General features: G+C 43.3%; 1 protein-coding gene across 1 annotated transcript in view; it reads right to left on the bottom strand.

Moving 5' to 3' along the window:
* PREX1 (phosphatidylinositol-3,4,5-trisphosphate dependent Rac exchange factor 1) overlaps positions 1-24,340 on the bottom strand; it is a 1,235,108-nt gene that overhangs the window by 145,967 nt on the left and 1,064,801 nt on the right. The window contains exons 25-26 of the mRNA XM_069651281.1: positions 17,907-18,180; positions 16,033-16,239 (exon numbers count right to left, since the gene is read on the bottom strand). Of these exons, the coding sequence (XP_069507382.1) occupies positions 16,033-16,239; positions 17,907-18,180 (481 nt within the window). The remainder of the gene's footprint in view (positions 1-16,032; positions 16,240-17,906; positions 18,181-24,340) is intronic.

Genomic DNA, 24,340 nt, shown 5'->3' with positions numbered 1-24,340 from the left:
GGCCCACAGAGCATGCCTAGGAATGTGGTTTTTGTCTCCCACTTTATTCAGATGGAGCAATCATTGATCAGTTTTATGATGGATTCCTGCTGGTTTAGCTCGCTCATTAGAGGCGACTGGGAGAGGAGGATAGCACCAATCCACTAAGCAAGGCTATTACACATCATTATTTGCTGCCCGGACTGAATAATGGACCTGGAAACGTTCTGCTCAGTAGGTAAGGGGCAGCAGAACTGTAGATGGATTGCATCCTGCCTTTTTTATGTTTGCAAAGACAAATTAATATATAATGTTTCATTATGCACATGTGTACCTAACGACGGAACAGCCATACTGTCCACTGGATATTTTAATTGAAAATGTAAATAGAATGAAATATGATTCAAACAGAGTGGCCCATATAACTGGTCACCATGAGTCACAATTGCGACCCCTGCCAACTCCTGTGTGCCCCCGGGATCGTAAAGAGGGCTCTCAGACGAGAGCCCTCTTTACATGAATTTGTTTTTGAAGTAAGCCTGACTTCAAAAAAATTATTTTCGTTACAGAAAACTGTAAAGGAAATAATTTCTTTTTCAAGTTAGACTGACTTAAAAAGAACCTACTCCCCTCACCCTCACAGGACATGGAAAGTTCTGTCTCCCCTGTTCTGGGCATGACAGAAACTAGAGCTGGTTCCTTGCGTGTGTGGAGCATGGGAGAGAGGCCTGTCTGAGAGGAGTTCCTTGGAGCAGCAATGGATTTGGAAAAAGGTAAGAAAGTGTTTTTCTTTTAGTAAATGTGTGTGTGTGCGCGCGTGAAAGGGGGTGTGTGTGTGTGTAGATTAGGTAATGTAGCCTTTCGGAAAGCAATCAAAACACTGCTATTCATCTGAAACTGGCCAGGACCCACCCCATAGGACACAACGTACTGGAATGTATTGATTACAACACTGCCACTTGCAACACTGCAATCCTTAAGTAACTAAGTCTTCTGTAAATGTTGCTACCCATGTAACCCGATTCAGCATTGCTATGCCACATGTAACCAGCATGCAACGTTGTATCATGTAACTAAATCATTTTCTTTTAACAGCACCTCGATGCCCCTGGGCTATCGGTGCACTTTATAAATGCAAATAAATAAATGAGAGTGACTCCATGATGTACGTGTGGCTGGGTGTGTAAGTGACTGGTGGATGGGTGCTGTATTAATGAGCATGTGAATGGTGTGCTTGCGTTGAATATCTAGATTACTCACGTGTAAACTTCATTACTACTAGTCCTAACTGTTCGTCATCCCAGTACTTGCCTATTAAGCACCTTGCCTCATACCCAAGTACTGGGATGAGGAAGAGGGATGTGAAAAAGGACTGGATGAGGAAGAGGGATGTGGAAATAATGCTGGGCCAAAGGGCTGAGTTTGGGATTGGGGGAGGAGAGTTGAAGGGATAGCGGACATGTCAGGTGGGTGGGGCAGGTGCTATCACATAATGGGGATCCATGATAAAGCAGAAAGTGTCTAGACTCACATTTTAGTACAGTGAGTCTAGTCAATTCTTAATGTGGCATGACATTTTTAGAGGGCATCATTGTTAAAGTAAGCATGATAAGTGTTATTACCTTTCTAGACTGACATTTGGGTGCAGCCAGTCCAGCCATTTCTTACTGCGTCATGGCATACATTTCTAGGCATCTATAATGAAGTAAGCATCATGCGTCTTATTGCCTGTCTAGACTAGCATTTTTCTGCAGCTAGATTATCCATTTCTTACTGTAGCTTGACATTTTGTACTGGACATCTTTGATAAATAATTCAGGAAAAGTGTAATTACCTGCCTAGACTGGCATTTGGGTGCAGACAGTTACTGTGGCATTGCATATTTTGTGTGCAGCTATTATAAAGTAAGCCAATAAGTGTTATTACCCGATTAGATTGGCATTTTGGTGCTGGCAGTCTAGGTATGTCTTACAGTGGCAGGGCATTTTTTACTGTGCATCAGTCAAGGCGACAGCAAACATGTTAAGTGTTATTATGTGTCTGCCTACATTGTGCAACCAGTTTTGACAAGCTTTCTTATGGTGGTATTGCATTTTTAATAGCAAAGGGGTAAGACAGCTCAGCAAATTGAGTGCTCACTGCTGTGATCTGCAGGTTCAAATCCTTGCAAGGCCAACTCAGCCTTTCATTCTTCCGAAGTTGAATAATGAGTACCAACTTCGGTTGGGATGATAATTGTATGTAAATATGAGCTATGTACAGCGCTTTGGCGAAAGCGCTATATAAATAAAAAATAATTATCATTAATTCTCCTGTGCACTGAAAGGGACTTGCATCTAGTTGATATTTGGATACTCTATTTTTGCAGCAACTGGCAATATAGGTGATATACTTTTCATACAATGACAATACCCGACATGCAGCTATAATTGGCATAATATGGAACTAACAGGCCTTACAATGCTGAAGTGGCATATCTATGGCAGTGCCTCGGTCTATTAGTTGTGTGTTTATAAAAAAGTTGAAAACATTTGTAATCATATACTGCACAACTCTTAGTTCATTACAAATGGCAATACATTACTTCAGGCACAACATTCTAAAACAAACATTACAGACATTAATTCATTCAACACAATACACTATATTATATACTATATCCTTATCAGGGCTTCCCTTTGTAACCCCCAAGATTTCATTTCCCACCTACCCGACAAATTACTCCCTTCCCTACTTCATTAGGTGGACTAATCAAGAAAAGCATTGTCCCCAAACATTTTGTGGATCACTATTAAAATATTTTTAATTTTTTGTATTTATTTAATGTGTTATAGTTTAAAATTAAAACATAAAAGTAGTCACTAAAGCAATGGTCATTGAGACAGTATCCATCCAAGAGCTTAGGCCACTTGACTCCACTGTTTAAATCCTCTAAACTCCTTACAAACTTTCCCAACCACATTTTCCTCAGCCCTAGTGTTGCGCCACAGCCTATCAGTCAATGTTTTTTTACAGGGCCCACAATTTCTTTCTTGCCAAGGGATCTCTCTTATGGGATCCCACCTTTGTAGGAAGCCTAGCAAGTTAAGACGAAAGTGCATACAAATATATTTATATTTTGGCCCTGGGAATCTCCCTTTGTAGTTCATACAATGACATTCTTTGAATATCTTTCCCCATTTTACAATTTACATTTTGTTGTACATGATCACCAGGCTTTCCATCAAAGTAAGCTTGTTTGAGTCCATTTAAGCAAGAATCGGGTGACAGCGCTCCCCAAAATTGCTCAGTACTTTGTCAATTACTGCTTAAAGAAGTATCCAAATCTTCAAAAAGCGAACTCGATGGTGGAACTAATATTGCCTCAGCCTATGTTGTACTATTGGGTCTAACGCTATTATATCAGGACCCCATCCATCGTATATGAAGACACCACCCTTGTTAAAATGTGGTTGACATCTAAAATATTCTTGTCTGCTACAGTACGTATTTGGTATTTTAAATTGTTTATCTTTATGTACTTTTATTTTACTACCTCAAACCACTTTCTGTAATGTCACCATGGTTAGAGAGGAACTGATGCCATCTGTGTCAAAGGTCAAAATACATCACTTCTTGTGATGTCATCAGGTCTGTGATGTCACTTCCGCTATACCCAGCATCTTGGTGAACTGACGTCCCTGTTAGTCACTCAACATCAAAGAATTACAAGTTAGCAATAATGCACTTTAAAAAGAAAAAATGTAATCAAGAAGTAAGAATGATTCCCTAAAGCTGAAATCGTCAAATAATTACACAGGCAAATGGATTTTAAATTAAAGGTATTCTTTGGAGTAGGTATTTATTTCAGCAGATCGAACAGGGTGAGAATGTCATTCTGCCAAAACCCAAACAGTCCTCTGTGTTGTAGTTGGTGTTTATATTACTTCCTGCCCAGATTCTACTGCCCACTGTTAAACCATCCACACAAAGTATAATCCACACTCTACCCTTGCAGTGCCTGGGGCCCACTTCCTCTCTTATTGAGAAAAAGCGTAAAGCTGGAGAGACCAGAGAGGTGCGGCTGGATGGGCCATTGAAAAGTTGGATGGGCCTTTCTTTCACAAGATTTCACATGTCTTTATAGACTTAAATGGGTAATGAAACACCATTCAAAGAAACCTGAAGAATTGGAACCCTCGCAGTGATGTTGTGGTAAATCCTAGAAAATCAGAGGGTTTGGACATGACCCTTAACTCATCATATGGGACCCGCAATGCAAGCCCACCTTTGGCCTAGGTGCACCAACCACCACCATCCACAAATTCATCTGGCTCTTCAGACATGGCATTCCACACGCTGGCATCTTGTTTCGCCGTAGGCTTTGTGGCAGGCTGAGCACAGAGATATTTGACACCAAATTGGATTTGTTACAAAGATAGTCTTTACGGTGATGGCTAAACAACTAGATGGTAGATCAAGGGTTCGCTAGAAAGAAAGTGTTTCCTAGTGAAAATAGTGTCAAGTGTGTGGCAAAGTGAAGTGGGCTTTGGGTAGGTGTTCTACTTTAGGCTGGTATGCAAAAAATAAAGATGAAAATACTAATCTTAATGCACTTTCCCCACCCAAGACCCCATAGTCTAAAAATGATCTCCAAACGAATAGCCCAACAGAAAAGTTCAACCTACTCTTTATAACTTCTTTAGCCTCCTGGCTACTCCACGCTAATAACGTAAGTGTTCCAATGGTGGCCAAACAAGAGTTCTAAAAGCCTACTCTTAATCATCCATCCCTGGTCTACTCCAATAGAACAAAACACAAAAAATTCCTAGGAAGGCTCCCTCAGGAGATGCTCACAGTCTGGACTTCAGTTCTCTCTGATTTCACCTCCAGATTCCAGGACCTCTCCCAGGAAAGTTGATCCTTTCCAGCCACTTTGAGGACTCTTAGCAGCCTTTGGTACTCAGTTTCTTCTCCTCTGGGCTCTTGCGGTTCACAAACCCATTTCTCAGGAATGACTTCAGAGATTAAATTGGTCTTCTCTAGATCACATCTTTCTCAGGTGTTTCCAACAGGTCCCCTCTGGACCATAGCTTCAGAGTTTACCAAAGGTCCCATCTGAACCTTTGCTCCAAGCTTAATAGCTGGTCCTCTTTTGTATCATGAGTTCAAGCTTTATAACTGGCCCCTCTTGGACCTTTATTTTCACAAAAATCACAATCGGTCCCTCCTGGACTTTGTCTTCCGGATTCACAACTACATCTTTACAAATGTTCTCCCCGGGACCTTGTTTTTCAAGCTTTATAACTGCACCCTCCTGGACCTTGGGTCAGGTGATACAACTTGTCGCTCCAGGCTTAAATCCAAGTCCCTCCCATGGGACTTATATTTTAGACATCTGAACATGTTCCTCCTGGACCTTGACTTTCGTAGTAGTCGCAATATGCCCCTTCGTTGACCTTGTCTTCAGGGTTCTGAATAATGTCAATGGGTACATTCAGGGTCCAGTCCTTGTCAGGCAGCCAATACGCTGTCACCCTCCTGCCATGTATCAAGGTTTAATCCTCTTTTCCAGAGGTTGCTTGTGGTAAGCCATAGGATGTGGCATAAGTAGTCCCCTAAGGTCTGGTAAGTTCACAGGTGTGCCTTTAAGCAAGACCACTCTCCTTGTGGTCCAAGGGTCTAAACTCCCTCCACACACTTCCCTCTAGATCTTCACAGTTATTACTACTTACTACAATTTTCCATGAAGTGTGGGCCTTTGGGCCTCTTCAGTGTTCTGCTTTCGTACGCCGTTTTTGCAGAGTTAAAAAACAAAATGTGTGTTTGGGGTAGAGGATTGGGGGTTGGTGGCAGAGTAAGGTGGTGGGGGTGAGTTAGGGAGGTTGGGGGACCCCACATTAAAAAACAAATGACAGACACTTGCATGGTGACAACACAACAGCAAATATGCCAATGGCTAAAATAACCACGAGGAAAACACGGGAAACCAGATAGGATCTCTCAGTTTCCCCTCTTCAGCTCCTCTTTGTATCCAGTGAGCAGTCTTCTGCATGCATACTTACATCAGGATTCTTCTCCTTTCTTTACAAACTCATTTACACAGCCTGGGCTGGGGGCTTATTGACAAGAATATTTCTAACTTGGTATTTTCGTGCCCGGTTTGAATCCCTATTGGGAAGTCGTCTTCTCAATTTGTATTCTTAAATGACCTTATAAGCCCAGGCTGTGCATTAGTTAATCACCTAATAGAATAACAGTTGGATCATTAATGACCGCAAGACTTTAAATGCATGTGTAGCAATTAGTGCCCTCTTGTATTTAATTCCGTAGCCTAGGGGTTTGCAGCTTCTCAATTGCTCTTCTGGCGATTGGTTGTCCACGTTAAAACCATGTGAGGATGCGCAGGTCTTCAAATCCTTCCAGCAATACAGCCCGGGCTGGTAAGGAATCATATTTTCTACCAGGGTTGTGTATAACAAGTTGATGTGGTTCAAGGATCTCCCGCTTCGTCATAAGTTAGCAGTTCACTCCTGATGCTTGTTTGACTCTGCGTAGTGCATTCTAGTCTCAAGTACTTACAGGTCCATAGAATTCTGTCAAAATGCACTCTCTTGGTTAGAGGCTGATTCTCTTACTGGGGCTGTTCCAGATCCCTGCCATAAGGTCTGATGCCTGGGTGCTCTGCCCTCAGCATCCTGAGGGCCTTCTTGGGTAAAGGGTCTACTGTGTCTCCTGGGGTGCAGCAAGCCTGCGGGATCCTTCCTCATTCACCCGCTGGAAGGCACATCAGGTAGTGGCCGGACGAACCTAGTTCCTAGGGGCTCGCTCTCCAGACATAGAAAGACGAGTTTGGCAACCCACCACAGCTTTCCTCTTTTCCTCACATTCTCCTGCCCCCCAGCCTTCACAACTCATACACTTAGCTCGACTTTCTCTGATCGCCTTTCTGCATACTACCATAGTGGCCTAAAAAAATAGAGAACGGTTTGCCAGCAGTCCTCTTCCCTATTTTTTGTGGCGCCCATTATTTTAGATCATTTTTATTTCCCTTGAAGCCTGGACAGCATGCCTGGGTCGGATATACAAGATAATATTGCATCCATTACTGTGAATACGAATTTGTGAAATTTTATTTTGCACTTTTCATCGAAAATGAATGCAGAGGAGACTCCCTGCAACCCCTTTCCCTACATCCCCTGCCTTATTAATACCCAACTCCCCCCTCTATATTGTGATGAAATGCGCAAAAACAGATCCAGCAAAATCTACCTTGCAGTAATGGGCTGCAATGTTTTGGTACGATACGCCTGGGTCCTAATACTCATACACCTTCATAGGAATGCTTTATCAGTCTGCAATGGACCTCCAGGCCTCGTTGTTGACTTTGACAAAAAATGATATGCCAATTGCATTGAAAAACAAGATAATAAAAGGAACAGGAGGCCCACTCTGTTAACAGCCCACAACCCAAGTTGGAGACCCAAGCAAGGTAGCAGTGCAGTAACTGGCAGGGTTGTCTCCCCATCCCATATAATTATCAGAATTAGCATCTGGGAACAGCTAATGCGTGGGCCAAGGCTTTGTTTAACAAACATTCATTAATAATAGCTGATGGTGAGTGCAGGAGGGTATAGGGAGGCAGACTGGTTACTGTTGTGTAGGCAAGGGGCGAGTAGCTGAGAGGTTACTTTGTATCCGGGAATGTACTAGTGATTACAGCCCTCCTTCCAGCAACCTAATTTGCTGCACTTCATGACCAGGGCGCATACGGAATGTGTACATGGGAATCATACTTATTAGAATTATTGTTGGAAATCAGTCTTCTGGAGAGGCGGAGAGAGGAGATGGATAGTGGCAGCAGGAGATTTTAGATTAACAGCGAGGGAGAGTATGGATTAACAGTGAGGGAGAGTATGTGTAAAGACAGAGGGATTGAGTTAGCCAGAGAGAATAGATTAGCAGAGGGAAGGTAATAGACAGATGGAACGCTTTACAGTACAAGGATACAGAAAGGCCAGCTTCAGTTCTAGCTTGCACGCAGATGACTGGGAACATTTCCTTTACCTTAGCGAGTGCATACAGCACAACACGGAGAGACCACATCTGTGCTATCGATCCAGCATAAAAACAAAACCTCATCAACCTTTATAGAACCGAGACCACATCTGTGCTATTGATCCAGCATAAAACCGAAACCTCAACAACCTTTATAGAACTTTTATTGAACTGTATTCCAAGATGAAAGGTGACCTGGGCTGGAGTTAGAGAAAGCCCAGAGGTCCAGCGGATAAACTAATGACTTTTCGTGGAAGGCCAAGTGGGCCCTGGTCCACAAAATGAATTGCATTCTTGTGTCCAAAGCCAGAGTGTGTCGCAAGGTTCAATTGTGCCACCTTACCCTGTGCTACAAAACATGAGGAAGGGAGTTTACTCAGCCATACTAACATTTCTTTTGAACACTGATTTTCCTTTTTGCATTACACTTTCCCTTTACACATTTATTGTATTAGAAAGAGGGCAGGCATTAGTATAGGCCATTTTATTTTGACTAAGGACTGACTAGGACTGCATTTTCTTTTTGTTTGATGGTCGAGAATTCTCGCATTTTAGTTATAGGGCAAGATAGGAGTGTTCCAACCCCTTTTAAAGCACCAATAAAGGTTTTGAAAGTTGCAGCTCTTGTGCCAGTGTCTACTTGTGATACCATACCTCCCTCACAGGGTGTAGGAAGAAACACAGCATTAGCAGAGCTAGGTGACGTAGAAAGGGGATCAGAAGGCAGAGCAAGCTAAAATAGCACAGACAGCTGGGAGAGTGAGCAGGAAGCAAGATTAGTGAGCAAAGGAGGGCATAGAAGGCTGGAGAAGAGCAGTGAGGAAGCGAAGCTCAATGATGCCAAGATGAAGGATGAGCATATTAAATGGACTAAAATGTAGAGAAAAGAGCAAAGAATGCAGTCAAGAGCTGGAGGGGCGAGAGTCAAAGAACTGGAATAACAAAGGGAGCAGTTGTGTGTGTACACCGGTAGGACCTGCATGACGTGCTACAGCACTGAGAGACCCGGAAAGGGGAGAAAAAAGAGAATTAAGGAAGAGTGGGAATCTAAGGAGAAAAAAAGAAAATAGCGACTACAGAGGGTGAAGATCCAAAATAACCCTGAGATGAGAAGAGATGTTGGAAAGGGAGATGAAAAGGCCCAGTCATTGAGGGGCATCGAGGGGGAGACAGAAGAAAGCCAGAAAGAAAATTAGACAAAAGGGTTGAGAAATGAGAGCTCCTGCAGAAGGAGTACTTATCCATCCTTTGCTGTCAACTTTTGCCCGAATTGTCAACATGTACTAGAGGCACATACCAAAAGCGCCTCACAAGCATGGCAGGTGGAGAGGACTACCTAAGGAAAACCTATCATCCTGCTACATCGATGATGATGATAAGAACCAAATATAAGACATGCAGAAGACACTTGAAACCCCATTAAGCGAGGGGCTTGTTTGACCACCGAGAAGCAGACCACTAGGACTGTGAGGCATGGGCTGAAAAATGACAGTCCTCGTACAAGCTGAAACTGACCCTCTCCCTTTTCGTTTCCCTTGTAATTCCTTAACCCATTCATTCAGACCATCCCGAGCCTATGGCCTTTTTTCTGCTGAAAAATGAATCTGTTTGAATCGCATTTCTCAGGTCCTGAGCTGTCTGTTAAACCCCTTGGATGTTACACTACTTATATTTAAACAAAGTCATCACTGATTAAATGATGCCAAGGCAGAGTGAAATTTTATTGCACAGCTTCTATCAATGTGTAAGATAATCATACTCCCAATATCGGGTAATTGAAAAGTAAACCTTGGCAAGGATGGAGAAGTTCACAATCAAAGATAGATGAAGAGTAGTGTGACGAATCTGACAATGTCGCCCCTTCTTCCCTAGGGGAGACCTTTCCCATGGGGCCAGGGTGCTGAGTCCACAGTACAATAGTCCCCCTGGGAGTTCTGTACTGAGGGTGGATCACATTGGAAGGGAAGCCCCCTAAGGGATTGGGGAGATTGAAACCACAAAGAACACACACTACTTTAAGAGACTAACCTTGCACAGTTGCTGTAGATCATTAAAGTTAGGTTTTTGGACATGACAGACTCTTTATTTTCAGACTTCCTGACAATTCCACTCGTTTTCTTTGGGGTAGGGAAACCCCTCTTAGATTCAGGGCCAGAGAAGCATTTTTCCAACCTGTTCTTATTTAATACAAGTCTATAACCAGAAATATGCCAATTTTGTGTCCGAGCCTTACTTCTGCGCCCTTACAGTAAGGCACTTTTATAAATGCAAAGAGCAGTCACAGGAAACTACATCACTGGTGAGGTAGTGTGTGTAACAAGGAGGCGCTTTTAGGTGAATAATACCACACAGTAGTAGAACGCTTCCTGCAATAATCTAATTCATGCATAAAGTGCCCCTTAAGCAAGATGTCCTGAACCTTTAAAGTTAACAATTTAAAATAAATAAGAACGAATCCAACCCCATACTCATTCCATGTCTGACACTTCCTCTCCTCTTCTTGATTTGCTATCCCCATGCTGCTGCTTCAGTTTATGTTATGGCCAAGCACCTTTTAAAGATGCATTAGTCATAAAAAGTAAAAAAATAACAAGAACAGAGAAACGTTTCTAGTTATAGGATATTCTTACAGTTCGCTCTTGTGGATGTACAACTTAGTTGGTAAAAATTGAAGATCTTCAATCTACACATTTTAAGCAATGTATTTAGTTCATCTTGCTAATTATTCTTGTACCCAAGATTCCACCAGCATGTAAATGAGTGCCTGGACTGCAACTTCTTGTTTCTGGGGCAAAGATGATGCTTTTCATCTAGGGCACCTTCGACTGCTCGGCCTGAGACAATACTCTTGTGGCAAGTGATATCCTGGCGGCAAAAGGCTCGTAATTAATTTACACCAGCATAAAGGAAGATTATGTGAAGGCAGGAGGATCCGTGTAAGCAAACAGCCATCCTATACCAAACTATTTGCATTAGATCCTATAAAAAGTAGCAGCGACAGGAAGCATTTTGCAAAACTGCAGCAAAAACAGTATTATTTGACGTTGTGATATCAATAGAGCGAGCTTGTATATATGGCTAGGGTATGCCAAATCAAAAGACGCAAACACGACCACAGACACCACCTCCATAGTGTGATCAGCTAAACATGAAAACCACAACACCCACTGTGGTAGCATCCGAGCTTTAAATGGGTCAACTTTTCTGAGAAGTGTTGCAGTTAGTTTGCAAGCTTGCTGGCTTTAGATGTGAATCGTCCTACATATGGCGTGTAACATTTGTTTGCATTTCTCTGTAACGAATATATCAAGAATTAAATCTACAAAGCACATGGTTCTCTAAAACCCAGACCAATCACTGGCTGCACACAGAAGTGCCCCATGAAGATCACATTTTACAATTCTGTTACTACCAGCAGCTGAACAACTAGTGGTCCCATGTTTATATCTCCCGATTTTGGGCCTGTGGTAACTGCACTACATGGATGCTGCCTCTTGACTCACTCTGTAGATATTTTTGCACCACTGTTTGCACCTCTCAAGATCTTCAACCTTTAACCAATATATTTGACCTTGGTTGTTTCCCGCAGATATCTGCACTGTGATATTTGCACCTGTGTTTTGATCCTTGTGCGATCAGCTGCCTCAGCCCGTGCCTGGTTATACTTCACTACCATCTTACTGTACTGCATGAACCATTACAGGTGTTTCTACTAATATAACTTGCTTCATCAGGGATTGCCTAAGAACACCAGTTTAAGATTACCACAGTCACTAAGTTTGAAATCCATCCAAACTATAGAAATACGCCTCACCTATACTTTGGTACCTAAAGCTGGCCAATACTCAGTAGCACGATACAAACATTTCAACCACTGGAGGCATCACACGCATGATATATCAACAAAGGCCATGCCATTGTGGTCACCTGAAAACGAAACACAACATTGGGAGGTCTCGGGCCTCAAATCACCCACCTCGCTGAAACAACAAACCACAACAACCAACCAAAACACGTTATGAACTGAGGATCCATCAGATCTGCTGAGCCATAAACAACTTATCTGATGTAACCTCCACCACCACAACAAAGAGACATTAAAAATACCACATAATCAGAGCAGCTGTCAAACTCAAAAGCAATTGAAAGAACACAACCGACCAATGCTCAAGAATCGTCTGGGTCAGGCAGATCCGAAGCCCCTGACCCCTCTTGCTATACCTCTCATCATACCTCACCAGCCATTGGGAACCTCCAGGAAATGGCCATCTAACCACTTAAAAATACATTAGATAACATGGCCCTCTCCTTAAATAATTATAGCCTCGCAACATTCCATGATGCGCATTTTACCCATATCTTATCAACATTAGCATCCCCGAGATGTGTCCTACGTGCTGCAGAACAACTCAAAGATTTCCACAAATTTGACCACCTCACCACAAAGCACATATAACTGCACTGGCTCTCACTGCAACCATATATCCCCTTAAAATCTCGCTGCATGATCTACAAGGCTGTTGACCTCAAGTCCTGAATTTCATCTCCGGAGGCCTACGATCCACCAGAAGCAATGACATGTGCAGACTTGAACTACAGTGGTGCCGGAAGGAAAGAACCAAAAGGCAAGCTGTCTATGGACCCACACTCTGGAGCATCCGGCCTGGTGACACCAGACTCACCCACTTGATTCTACAGTTCAGGAAGGAGCTTAACACCCTCTCCTTCAAGTAATGGCCTCTCCCTAACACCTAGGACACACACCCTCCACTCACCACCCAACCTGAGGATGGGCAATCTGCTCCTTTCCTATCAGTTTCCTATCCCAGTTGCTTGCAAATACCTTGCTGCCAGATTTCCCACCCTCCATCTCTCCGCCCTCTTACATTTATCCCCGGTCATCTGCTTCCCTCACTGTGTACATTCCCCCTTTGACTTGTAAAGCGCTCTGTTGCCTCCCAAAGGTAAGATCAGGCGCAATAAATACTCCAATCATAATAACCCATTGCAGCCCACAGATTCCGTACTCGTGGCACAGGGACTTCAATGCCTGTCCTCAATCGACAACTCATTCCATCACCTGCAGTCACCCATAATATCACAAAGCCCAGAGCTCATTGTCACTGGTGGTCCTTTAGATTTCTGAGCCAGGAAACACATCTCCAAGATTAACCTCTTCAGCCTCTTTGTGGCAGCAACCAGCTCTCCACAACAGCACTCACTTCTGGCTCTTGTTAAGCAATCATTGGAAAAGAGCAAGACAGCTTCTGAATCAATTCTCAACCGGACACAAGACATCAAGCAAGGTTAACACCGGCACACCTGAAACCAACCAATAGCAACCACTGAAACGATCCAACCATAAAGCGGAGGTACTTTCATCATTGAGACCACGGTTAAAAAGGTAAACTCTGTTCAACCAACTGTCTTTCCACATTGTTTAGCGATCAGGAGGATGCCGGTTCTGCTACTTATTACAGTGCTGGTCATAGTCTCTCTCCTGCTGGTCTTTTGACTGAGGCCATGCTCAGCACTGAGATACTGCTCTCTTGATGAGGAGAGGTGGAGCCGCAGTTTACTTTAAGGGCATATCCATCAAGAAAGTGATATACACAGAGTACACCAAGTCTGCAATCTTCTCAGGAGAACAACAGAGAAGCGTGTACAGTGATTCTAGAAAGACTAGGTTAGTGTCTCAGTGCAGTGTATAGGTGTTGGTGCTCCCAGGGTCAATGTAATCCTTCTTGTGGTGGATGTCCAGTGCATCCTGTGCAACATGACAAGGGAAGGAGGGGCCACCTTTGCTGTGATGGTTACAAACCTCTCGAATGCCATACACAGATAACAGCAGCCGCGTGGCCTTTCTCAAACTGCTGAAGGGAGGAATGATACCCTGACTGGCCACTCAAGTGGCAACTCAAGCTGGTACTGATGGAAAGCGTGGACACACCCAGCCCAGCATCAGCCACTCTGGTGGCATCAAATGAACATTACCAGATCCTTTGGATAACAGGCATATGCAAACACATACCACCTACATGATATAAACCACATGTCCCACCAAACTTCCCAGTGAAATCAGGAACAGACAGGCATAAAACAATAATAGACAAGCATGAAAAGTGGATGAGCCGGCTTATTCAACTGGTCATGCAACAAAACAACATTGGATAGCAATCCTCAACTTGCACATGAACCCCTCAATGCCGACATGTGACAGATGTCCCACCTGAGGAAACTCGTGTAACCTTAAAAAAATAGTTACACTTTAATGCCTATGCTACTGCTCGTCCAACTTGTTAGGCAACGTGACACCACCATGCACCTTGGATAACTCCCCCAACATGACAACAGGTTAATTGCCATAAGCCAGATGCCTCATGTTATCTTCACGGAAACCAGACATTCCAGATATCCAAATTTGGAGAAGCACTCACCAGTCCCTTTGCACCGTCTAGTCAATGACACAGCAACAACACAAACCAATCGGCACCTCGGATAGCATCCCTCAAATTAGACATTGAAGCAACAGCGCATGCAACATGAACCAGATGCCCACCTTATGCTGGTGAAAAAGCACTTTCAGATACCAACAACGTGAGAGTAAGCATCAACACCATGGCAATGGTAACTGAATTGGACAAGCATCAACTAACTCCACCAATCACCAAGGATGATATGCCAGGACAACAGCGCATGCAAATGAAACCGCACCAACGGACAAGCGCTGGAAATCCTCTTAACTCCATTGAAAGCAACTCGACCAAGAAGCAGCAATAATTTGTTTTTTTTAGACAGCGTTCCACCTTGCCTGCTACAGGTCACTACAGGGCACCACTCGAATATGGCCTACAGAAGAGGATACAATTACAGAGACCACAAAACATGCATGGAGGAGGGTCTGTAAACTGACTATTTGAAGTAACCTAGCACCCCTTGACCCAACCTTCCGACCCATTAACGCATTCATCATAATCACCACATTATCTAGTCCACCTTGGGCACCATACATCAACACAACACACTCACCATTCTTGAGATGTAATATTGCCCATTGCATTCGCAGACAAACAGACAGCAAATCATGTTAGTATGTAACAGAGCATAACACCCATGTAGCGACATAAACCCCACATGTTCCAACTAGCTCACCTTGAATCTCACTGGTGAACCAAAAGCAAGTATTTCTGGACTACAAGCATCAACAAGTCCAGTGTTAGGATTACCGTCAAATGACTGAAAAAGAATGACCTCCTGAGAAATTCCCGAATTTTTGTGGATCATATTTGTTTTTTTAAAGAATGCGGGGTACCCCCAAATTATCCCCACTTTACCCTAGCTTAAACTGTCCACTTACCCTACCCCCATCTATTTTTAATAAAAATGAACAAAAATACCTAACGAATAAGACCAAATAAATGTGTCAATTTCTCATATTTTTGTATTCAATAATTTCTGCAGCTAGCTTCCATTAACCCCGTCGGACCCCATGCAGAATCGAGCGCTAAATAGACGCCAAATTGACAGAGGGTGCACTATACAAGATCCAGTCCCATTACACTACACGTGTTATTGATCCACTTCTGGAACATTTGCCTGTAATATGTACAATGTGCCCTACCCAAGAAATACACAGGTAAGGAAAACACCCAAAGGGATGGATGGAAATTGACTGCCGTTCGATTCATCTTTCCTCAACAGACAGTATACTGTATCTAAGGCAATGACGTATTCACCAGCTCTTCTTTGCCCACACTGTGCTACAGTAAACACATTGTAAATGTGTCTGCAGTGTCCAGCAATGACCTTTAGCCCCACAACGTAAATTGGATGTTGGTCAAACGCATAAATACCATTTCCTTTCAAAAGTGGCCATTATTTTTCTTTAAACATCAGGCAGAACTTAACGAAAGCCCTGAATGAGAGTCTGAAAGAAAATCTGAATTTGGAGGAGGAAGGCTACCCAGAGACCACAGTAGTCCTGAACCATCACAAGAGAAACCTCCTGAATCCTACCTGTAGGAGTCCCGGTAGCTCATCGTGTCATGTCCCGAGTCCTCCTGATCATCTTCGGAAACCTTGAAGCACACCTTCTTAATGCCACCCTGTTCAACCTTATCGATATCTCCTTCTTCAGCAACCAAGGACGAGGGAGGAGTTCCTTCCATGGAGGGAGGCTCACACGTGTCCGACTCGGATGGCTCCGTGATGGTGGACAAAAGTCTGAAAAAGAACAAAATTCAAGCCGCCGTAATTCAAAAGGAGAAGAATGAAGCAATATTAAAAAATGCAGCATACATGTACAATGTAAAAAGCTTCACAATCTGGTTCCCATAGTGAAGGTAGGGCTTCGAAGCCCTATGGGGTTCCTCCAATGCCAATCAAAACAGTCACAGCAATGATACTGAACAACCATTTCAGCATGATTGCAGATTTTATTTTCACAATCTATCCTCAAATGATCAATTACATGATATAAATTCTAGGCCATAAAAAGTGATTGTGTTGTGAAAATGGTGTTGGAAGGAAAGGTGGCCACAGCTCACATGCATCTGAAAATGCATCCAATTGATCAGAAAGACTTAGTTAACCAAGGAGAAGCTGGAAGCAAACAGTGCACTATTCCTCATTCTTTCATCTGGGTGCCCATTTCAACTTTATCCCTCACGCTCTCACGTTTAAGGAAATGTGCATGAGTGCTCTTGACAAAAGACAACAGTTCATATTCATACATAATAGTTTATATCTATGATCATTTATATAGAGAACATTTCACAGTTAAACAATTTGAAGGATTCCAAAAGTAAAAAAAAAAAACAAAACAGCACGGGAAATACGAATTCTATTCGTAACGGAGTTTGAGCACATAATTGTACAAGGATAAACAAATGGTGCATACACGAAATTGAACTAAATTATTTACAAATATAGCTGTGAAAACACAAATAGATTGGTGACAAAAATGGCGGGATCGGTTTGTGGTTACAAAAGTGGAGCCTATGGTGCCTGCAATACTGAATGAATGGGCACCTCATAAGCCAACAAGGGAAATCCATTTGCCTGCAGTCGTGCCCCCAACATAGGACAAGGGCAAAAGCAAGAGGCCTTCTAATGGATGGTCAGAGTTTAGCACACTGCGGTATGCAGTGTCTATATCGAAAATATTATAGTGAAACACACATATATTGAGTACTTTATAACGAAAACCTGCATACCAAATGTATTTTTGGGTGGGGTAAAGGGTAACATTTTTTGCATTCGGCATACAGGTTGTATAAGGATGCAGGTTCCAGATTTGCCATCATGGACAGCACAGTCCATTCCGTCCAGTTTGCAGGGGGTAGATTGCCCCCTACAAAAGTCCAACTTAACAGAGGGGCAAATTAACTGCACAAATTTGTCCTGTGCAGGTAAAACCTGCTCAGGAGCAACCACAATTCTGGTCTCTGCCGTGGGGCCCTGGTGCATGCAGGCCGGGACTATTATGTATCTTTGTTGGCCCCTCACACATCTCTCAATGGTTTGTGTGGCCCGATACAAAGTTCTTGAGGGACAAGGAAGACAACTACACTCTCAGACTGAGTCTTTCCCTGACCAAGCAGCAGAAGGCTGATCAGCGTGCACCTGAGCAGCTCACCGCGGTGTAGCTTCGAATCTTTTCTAGTCATGAGAACAATGGCGAGTACATATTATCAACAGGCAGATAGCAACGAGCACTATATACACAGAAAATGGTTCTTGCAACAGTGAAGCAAACTTCTTAAAACTCTTTTCCCAGTAGGTTCAATAATGAATACTGCTACAAAGGTTTCATACTTTTGCACTTAGCATTCTCTTAAAACCTCATACTAGGAGCACAATTAACGCCAAATTAAAAATCTGATTCTTACTTATTGATCTGGGTGACGTATTGCTTCATTTCCTTCACTGCAAAATCCAATTTGTTAAAGAGTTGCAGATATGAGTCTTGGATGTCCTTGTCTTCTTGTTTAAGGAGAAAGCTCAGACCCCTTTCCTCTTTGTTGGCCCCACCATTCAGCTGTCCATAACCGCTGTCCATCAAACTCCCATCGGACCCATCGTCCTCAATGATGCAGTTCCATGATGGGGCAGCCATTGTTGTGATGCAATGTTGCGTGTATGACATTGGATTTAAATTACCAACTAAAGACAAACATAGCAATTTTAGTTGCAAAAAAAAAAAGCAGTACTTCCAAATTCCTCCAAGTGAAAACATGGATAAGAAAGCAGCCAACAAAAAACACAGACAACACATTTATTCTGGACTAGGAGAAACTGGCATTGGCGTGAAACATTGAAAACAGGGTGCAAAATACGCATTTACAGTATACATATTTGTACATAACTAGAAATCACACCACAGATATTACTACTGCACACATCCATTTGCACAGTCTGAAGCAAAATAGTTCTGTTTAACTCCTATAAGTTAAGATCTTTAGTTCACCTTCAGTTTGGTTTAATAATGCAAAACTGACATCCTACCAGTGAGCTACAGCTGCATTGCTAAATCCACAAGCAAAACACATGCTAGTCTCAAAAATAAAAGAATTACATTTGAAAACGTTCCATTTTGAGTTGCCACAGAATTTTGCACTTTTCTTTTACCATTAAATAGGATTATGGATGGGAGTGCAGTTTTCCAATATTTACCACATTCCTAGGCATATTTTTCAAAAGTGGATTTTACTTGTGACTCAAAGATTAACAAAGAGTGCAGCCGCAGCTGCTCAAATTGTCAGCGGCATTCATTTTGATGATTCACAATAATTTGTTTAGCTTCCTTACAGGTGATCAGGTCATTTCTAATGTACCATAAGAATGACAAAGTCCGAACTGTAATACAATAAAGAGTTTCCCGTTATAGGCCTCTGCTGGTCAGGATGCATCTCAAGGTCACCCGAGTCAATCCTTGCAGAAATATCCATGTAGCATATTGCTTTGTGTTTTGGCCAAGAAGAGGATACCTTAAGAATAATGGAAATGATCCAGAAATAATGTGGTCACCTGTCGTCATTTCTCTGGCAAGTGCCATGAGCAAATCACATCTGTACACTACTGTTTAGATCTTCGATTACCAACTTAAAAACTATTTACATTTATTCAATATTTGTGTTCTCTGGCATACATTCGAACCTCCGCTTTTCAGCACATCTGGACATGCATTTCACTTTTAAAATGGAGTTTAAAGGCCACTCTCGGAACCAGAGTTCTAGGCTGATCACGTCAATGAGGATATTTCTGAGGGGGTGAGGGGTGCAGCCAACGTGTGAAATGCAAGATCTCTTGGGGTATTTACATGTATTTTGCAGCTGTCCCTTAGCAATTGGCACAAATACCAAACGAGTGGGTTCTATTGGATGAGAAAATGTTGTAATGTTAGAAGCACCTACTCTACCTCTCCTTGACTTCCTCACTCTACAGAATGTTCCCAACAGCTACTCGCACACAGCTCACAAACGGACACACAAAATCACATACAGAAAGGAAGCCGTCAGTGACATGTTCATCAACTGCCATCTGTGCAACTGCAAAGGTATATGCTTCATTAACGCCCCACAAATTCACGATTTGCCTGCAAATATTAGAAAACTGTGCAATATGTTTTGTGAACCAACTATAACGGTGCTATTACCACACGGAACAAACCCCTTACCAACGTTCCTTAGTCAAGATCCTCTGCTTTAACGCTAAGTGACCACTCCATTTACGTCCCACAAAACCTAAGTTTTAAACTTGATACACTTAAAACAGTTGTGTTTGACCTCGCATTACATTTCCTATATCACACATGTGTGCTGGAACTCAGAAGTCAGAGAAGTCTGTAGCAGGATCGATGGAGTTGAACCCTCTACCACTACCCATTAAACAATGAAACAATGGCTGACAATTAAAACAATCTTTTAAAGTAACAGTGTACATATGTCCTCCTGGCTCTAACAAAATGGTCTGCCATAAGTAAGAGTAACATTCTTAGAGTCCAATGAAAATCTGTAATAGGGTCTCCCCACTTTATTCAGGAGTCCCACCACTTTTTTTTTCAGAAGGCACCTTGATACGCTAATTTCTGGGGACGCCACCTTCAATTGGTATGTTAATGAGCCCCCGCCCACTTTTATTTTTAGGACTTGACCCCTGGTACCACGCTATACAACACTCTAAAGGAACAATAAATGGTAATGGACCAGAGGAAGGATAAAACAATGAGGAACTAAAAGTACACAGGCCAACCATTTTCTAGAGAGCACACATTTGTAGTCTGTATACATCCTGTATAGCATTTCACTGTTTATAAACAACGCACAATGAAGCTGCATGTTTCTAAGTGGTTTTCACTTTGTCTTTAGTGTTCAGGAATCTGTTTTTGTCTGTCAATTCATTATAGTTTCAAATAATTCTCTCTTCATACCCCTCCATCAAGGGAACGCCATCCCCTGGGACCACCGCCCAACAATATCATTAACACTTGAAAACCGGCACCCATATCTCACCGCCCTCTGTTATACTGTAGAGGAGCAGTTGGGTGCACTGTCCCTAACTCCTGTCGCCTCACCACCGTCATACTGAAACAGTAGGAGAAGAGCCCTATATGGGACTCCACGTGTTATGCCTATACCGCATCAAGTGTACAAAAGATTATATGCACTCAGACCACCTTATCAATATGCACTCAGACAACCGTATCAAATGTACCCTCGCACTGAGAGAGTGGAAGGCCGCCTCTGGCCGCCTCTCCTTCTGCTCCTCCCTTCTGCTCTTTCTCTCGGACTACACCTGACGAGGTTTCTAGACAAGTCTGATCTATGAAAGTGTGATCCGAACAGGTGCTCACTTGGTCCTCCAGAACCACCAAGGACGACATTAACACCCTTGCTCCAGCCTTGGCCGATTTCAGCAATCACTCATTTGCCACTGGAACTTTTCCCTCCCTCTTCAAGCACACCCTTGTGCCCTCCCACCATAAAAAGCCTTCTGCTGATCCTTCTTGTCCAGAAAACATGCCCGATCTCCATCACTCCTTTCCTGCGCAAACTTTTGGAAAAGCTGGCCATCTCCCAGCTTACTCTCCACGTTGAATCTGTTGGTTGTCTCCATGACCATCAGTCTGGCTTTACAGCAGCCAGAGGCACAGAAACTGTTCTCCTGAACACCCGTGAAGATCTGCTCACTAATCTCAGCTCAAGTCTTCCTTCTGTCCTCATCCCCCTTCGCCTTTCCTCTGCTTTTGACATGACCAACCATGCCATCTTGATCAATTGACTTCCTGAGAACCTGGACAGCACGGATCAGGCCCTGCAGTGGTTGTCCTCCTTCCTCCTGAACCGACCATCCAAGGTCCAACTTGGGTTCTTTCTTTCCACATAATGTGCCCCCAGGGCTCTAACCTCTCAACCCTGGCTCTTCAATGTCTACTTGGCCCCTTATCTCTAACTGCTCCCCTAACATTCAGGGTTATACAGATGACACACTGCTTTCTTTCAGGCTCCCCTCAGCCACCTCTCCTCTCTTGCTTATTCCTGACCATCTAGCCGCGATTCAGGATTGGTGCGCCTCCAACGTTCTTTGCCTTAATGCCAGTAATATTGAGATCCTTCTCATCGGGACCCCTGCTCCCACTTTCCCTCTCACTCCGCCCACCCTCCTTGAGCCCTCATCCTTCACCTTCCTGTGAGGCAAAAAACCTAGGTGTCATCTTCGACTCCACTCTCGCTTTCTCTCTTCACATCACAGACTTTGCCAAGAAGTCCCACTACCAGCTGCACCTCCTCAGAGGTATTCTTCCTTTTCTCACTTTCCTCAGAAGCTCACTGTCTCCAGAGCCCTAGTTCTCTCTGGGCTGGACTACTGAAACAACCTCTTAATCATTCTGCCTTTCTCTACTCTCTGCCTTCTGCAACTAATCCAGAACAGGACTGCAAGACTTGTCCTTGGCCTTAAGCCCGGGACTGTATCTCTCCAGCCCTGGAAATTCTCCACTGGCTCCAGGTGACTGCAAGGATCAAGTTCAAGACCTTCTGCATCCTCCACAAGCCTTTCTGGGACCAGGGCCCACACTACCTCCAACGCCTTCTTCCAAAACACCTTCCTTCTCAAGCCCTTCGCTCAGCAACCTCTAACTCTTTGAAGGTCAGACGCTTCTCCAGGCAGAGAGTACAGGTGTCTCACTCTGGAATTGCTTCCCTGCCCCTCTCAAACTTGAGTCGGACCACCTGAAGTTCCGGTGGCAGATCAAGACCTTTCTTTTCACCTCTGCTTTCTCTCACCTCTGCTTTCTCTCCCTCTCCCCTGCTGACCTACACTGTGCTGACTGGTGGCCCGTCTACCCTCAGAGTCTCACTGGGTACCAGGTCCCTCCATGACCTGTCACCCCGGCACTGTCTCCGGGCCCACTGTGCACTTTAGGGGCTGTATCTGTAACCCTACCATCCCCTGCCTCCTTGCACTTACCCAGAGCTCTGCTGCTCTGGTTTGCACTTAGTCAGATCAATGCTACCCTAATTTCATGTCCCCGTTCCCTCTCCCTGGCACTTTCCCCTTCACCCTCCTCCCCTGCACTTGCATGATCTGAATGACAGAAGGCCTAGTAAGATCTATTGTTTTGTCCTCCCTCTGTGTTCCCTCCGTTGTCTTGTCGCACCAAGAAACACTTATGTACAGGCACGTTAAAAATGACATATATATAATGTGGAAGGATGTCAGCACGCACACTTTGACATGCAATGCTGAGTGAGATCTGACGAGGGCAGAGTGATGTCATGAAGAAGATGTAGGAAGACATACTGAAACAATATGAAAATACTTAAGAGTGACAATGTAACTGAAGGAACAAGAGAAACATGAATGTAATTAAGTGCTCACATACAAAGAAGACTAAGTAACTTGCTGATCAATACGTGTAAATACACAGCAATGCTAAGTAGCTGAGACATATGGAAGCTTGCTATAGAGGAAAAAATAACGTGGCAAGGATTCAGCTACCTCAGAGGCAGACCAGGGGAGCAGATTCAGGAAACTCTGGAAAACAGCTTTGTGTGCAAAACAAAGAGGAGTCTATGTTGACCTGGGATCAAAGATGCTATTTTTAAGGAATTGTTGCAAATCACAAAGAGAGGCAGACGGATAAGTCATGGACGTGAGACATATTTCTCTGAGATTAAAGAAGAAGAAAACATTCACAAGAGGTAAGTATTGGACAATTAAAAGTGTACAAAGTCTATACAAGATGGAGTGAGCAATTCACTAGAGGCCAAGAGGAGCAATGACACCCAGCATAATTGAATTAAATAGTAGTAAATAAGAGGTCAACATTTACAAATGTGTGCTCTCTTAACATGTGATCCAGAAGGCAAAAACTAGGGCTATTCATTAAACTTTGGATGAAGATAGTGATGTGCTCACACTCCCTTGAATGTCCCAGAACTGAGAGCACGCTACAAGGTCAACTACAAAAGGGAAACTTTGGCTTATGGCCGGACTGATGAGAGATGGAAGTATTGGGAAAGTGGGGAGTAATCTGTCCTGACTTCAGCACCTGGATTTCGTTTCACTTACATGCTGTTAGCCAAGTCGAAAGTACACGGTTGGGTGGGGATGCCAACCAATCAGTGGGTCTATGGGGCAACCTGCTATACAATGTTACATAGACCAATCTGCTGCCATTTTGTCCACTATAATCAGTATATATGTATCTAGAGGGAGTTCGAGGCATGTCATACTGATAAGAGACAGCCAATGGTGTACTAACCCATATGTATTCTATAAGTAGATATGTTCCCCTAAACAATCCCTCCTGTCAATAGGTTTTATAGTTTGCCCCATAGGATGACATCATAGATGATGCATATTGTGGTATAAGACCTCTGTGTAATCAAGTTTGTGTGTGAGTGTTCAAGCATCAGTCCGATGTCTGCAAGTTTTGCCCTGCTTCATTAAATTGAGACAAAAGGAGTACTTTGCCATACTCTTTGAGTCTGTCTGGTTACTTATTCTGAGATCTTGATTGGTAATTCCATCTAGCACAAGAGACGCTTCAAGGTGCTAGAGCACAATACCTCCCCTTGTCTGTCTTTTATTCTGATAACATACTTGATATCATCATTGGTTATCAATATCTGTTCTTATCAAATATTTCATATTTCTTATGTCCACGTGATTACTAATTGATTACTGTGATGAGGAAGAGTTAGCTGGTATTACTGGAGTACTGCGACAAGGAAGAGTGAGATTGGCTAGTTGAGGAGGAAGTGAGAGGTGGAGTAGTTGGCGACTGTGATGAGGAAGAGTCAGATGAATTAGTGGGAAC

This window comes from Ambystoma mexicanum, chromosome 3p (assembly GCF_040938575.1).
Source record: "Ambystoma mexicanum isolate Mex_15411 chromosome 3p, UKY_AmexF1_1, whole genome shotgun sequence".
Classification (NCBI taxonomy): domain Eukaryota; kingdom Metazoa; phylum Chordata; class Amphibia; order Caudata; family Ambystomatidae; genus Ambystoma; species Ambystoma mexicanum.
This window is presented reverse-complemented; position numbering and strand designations above follow the sequence as displayed.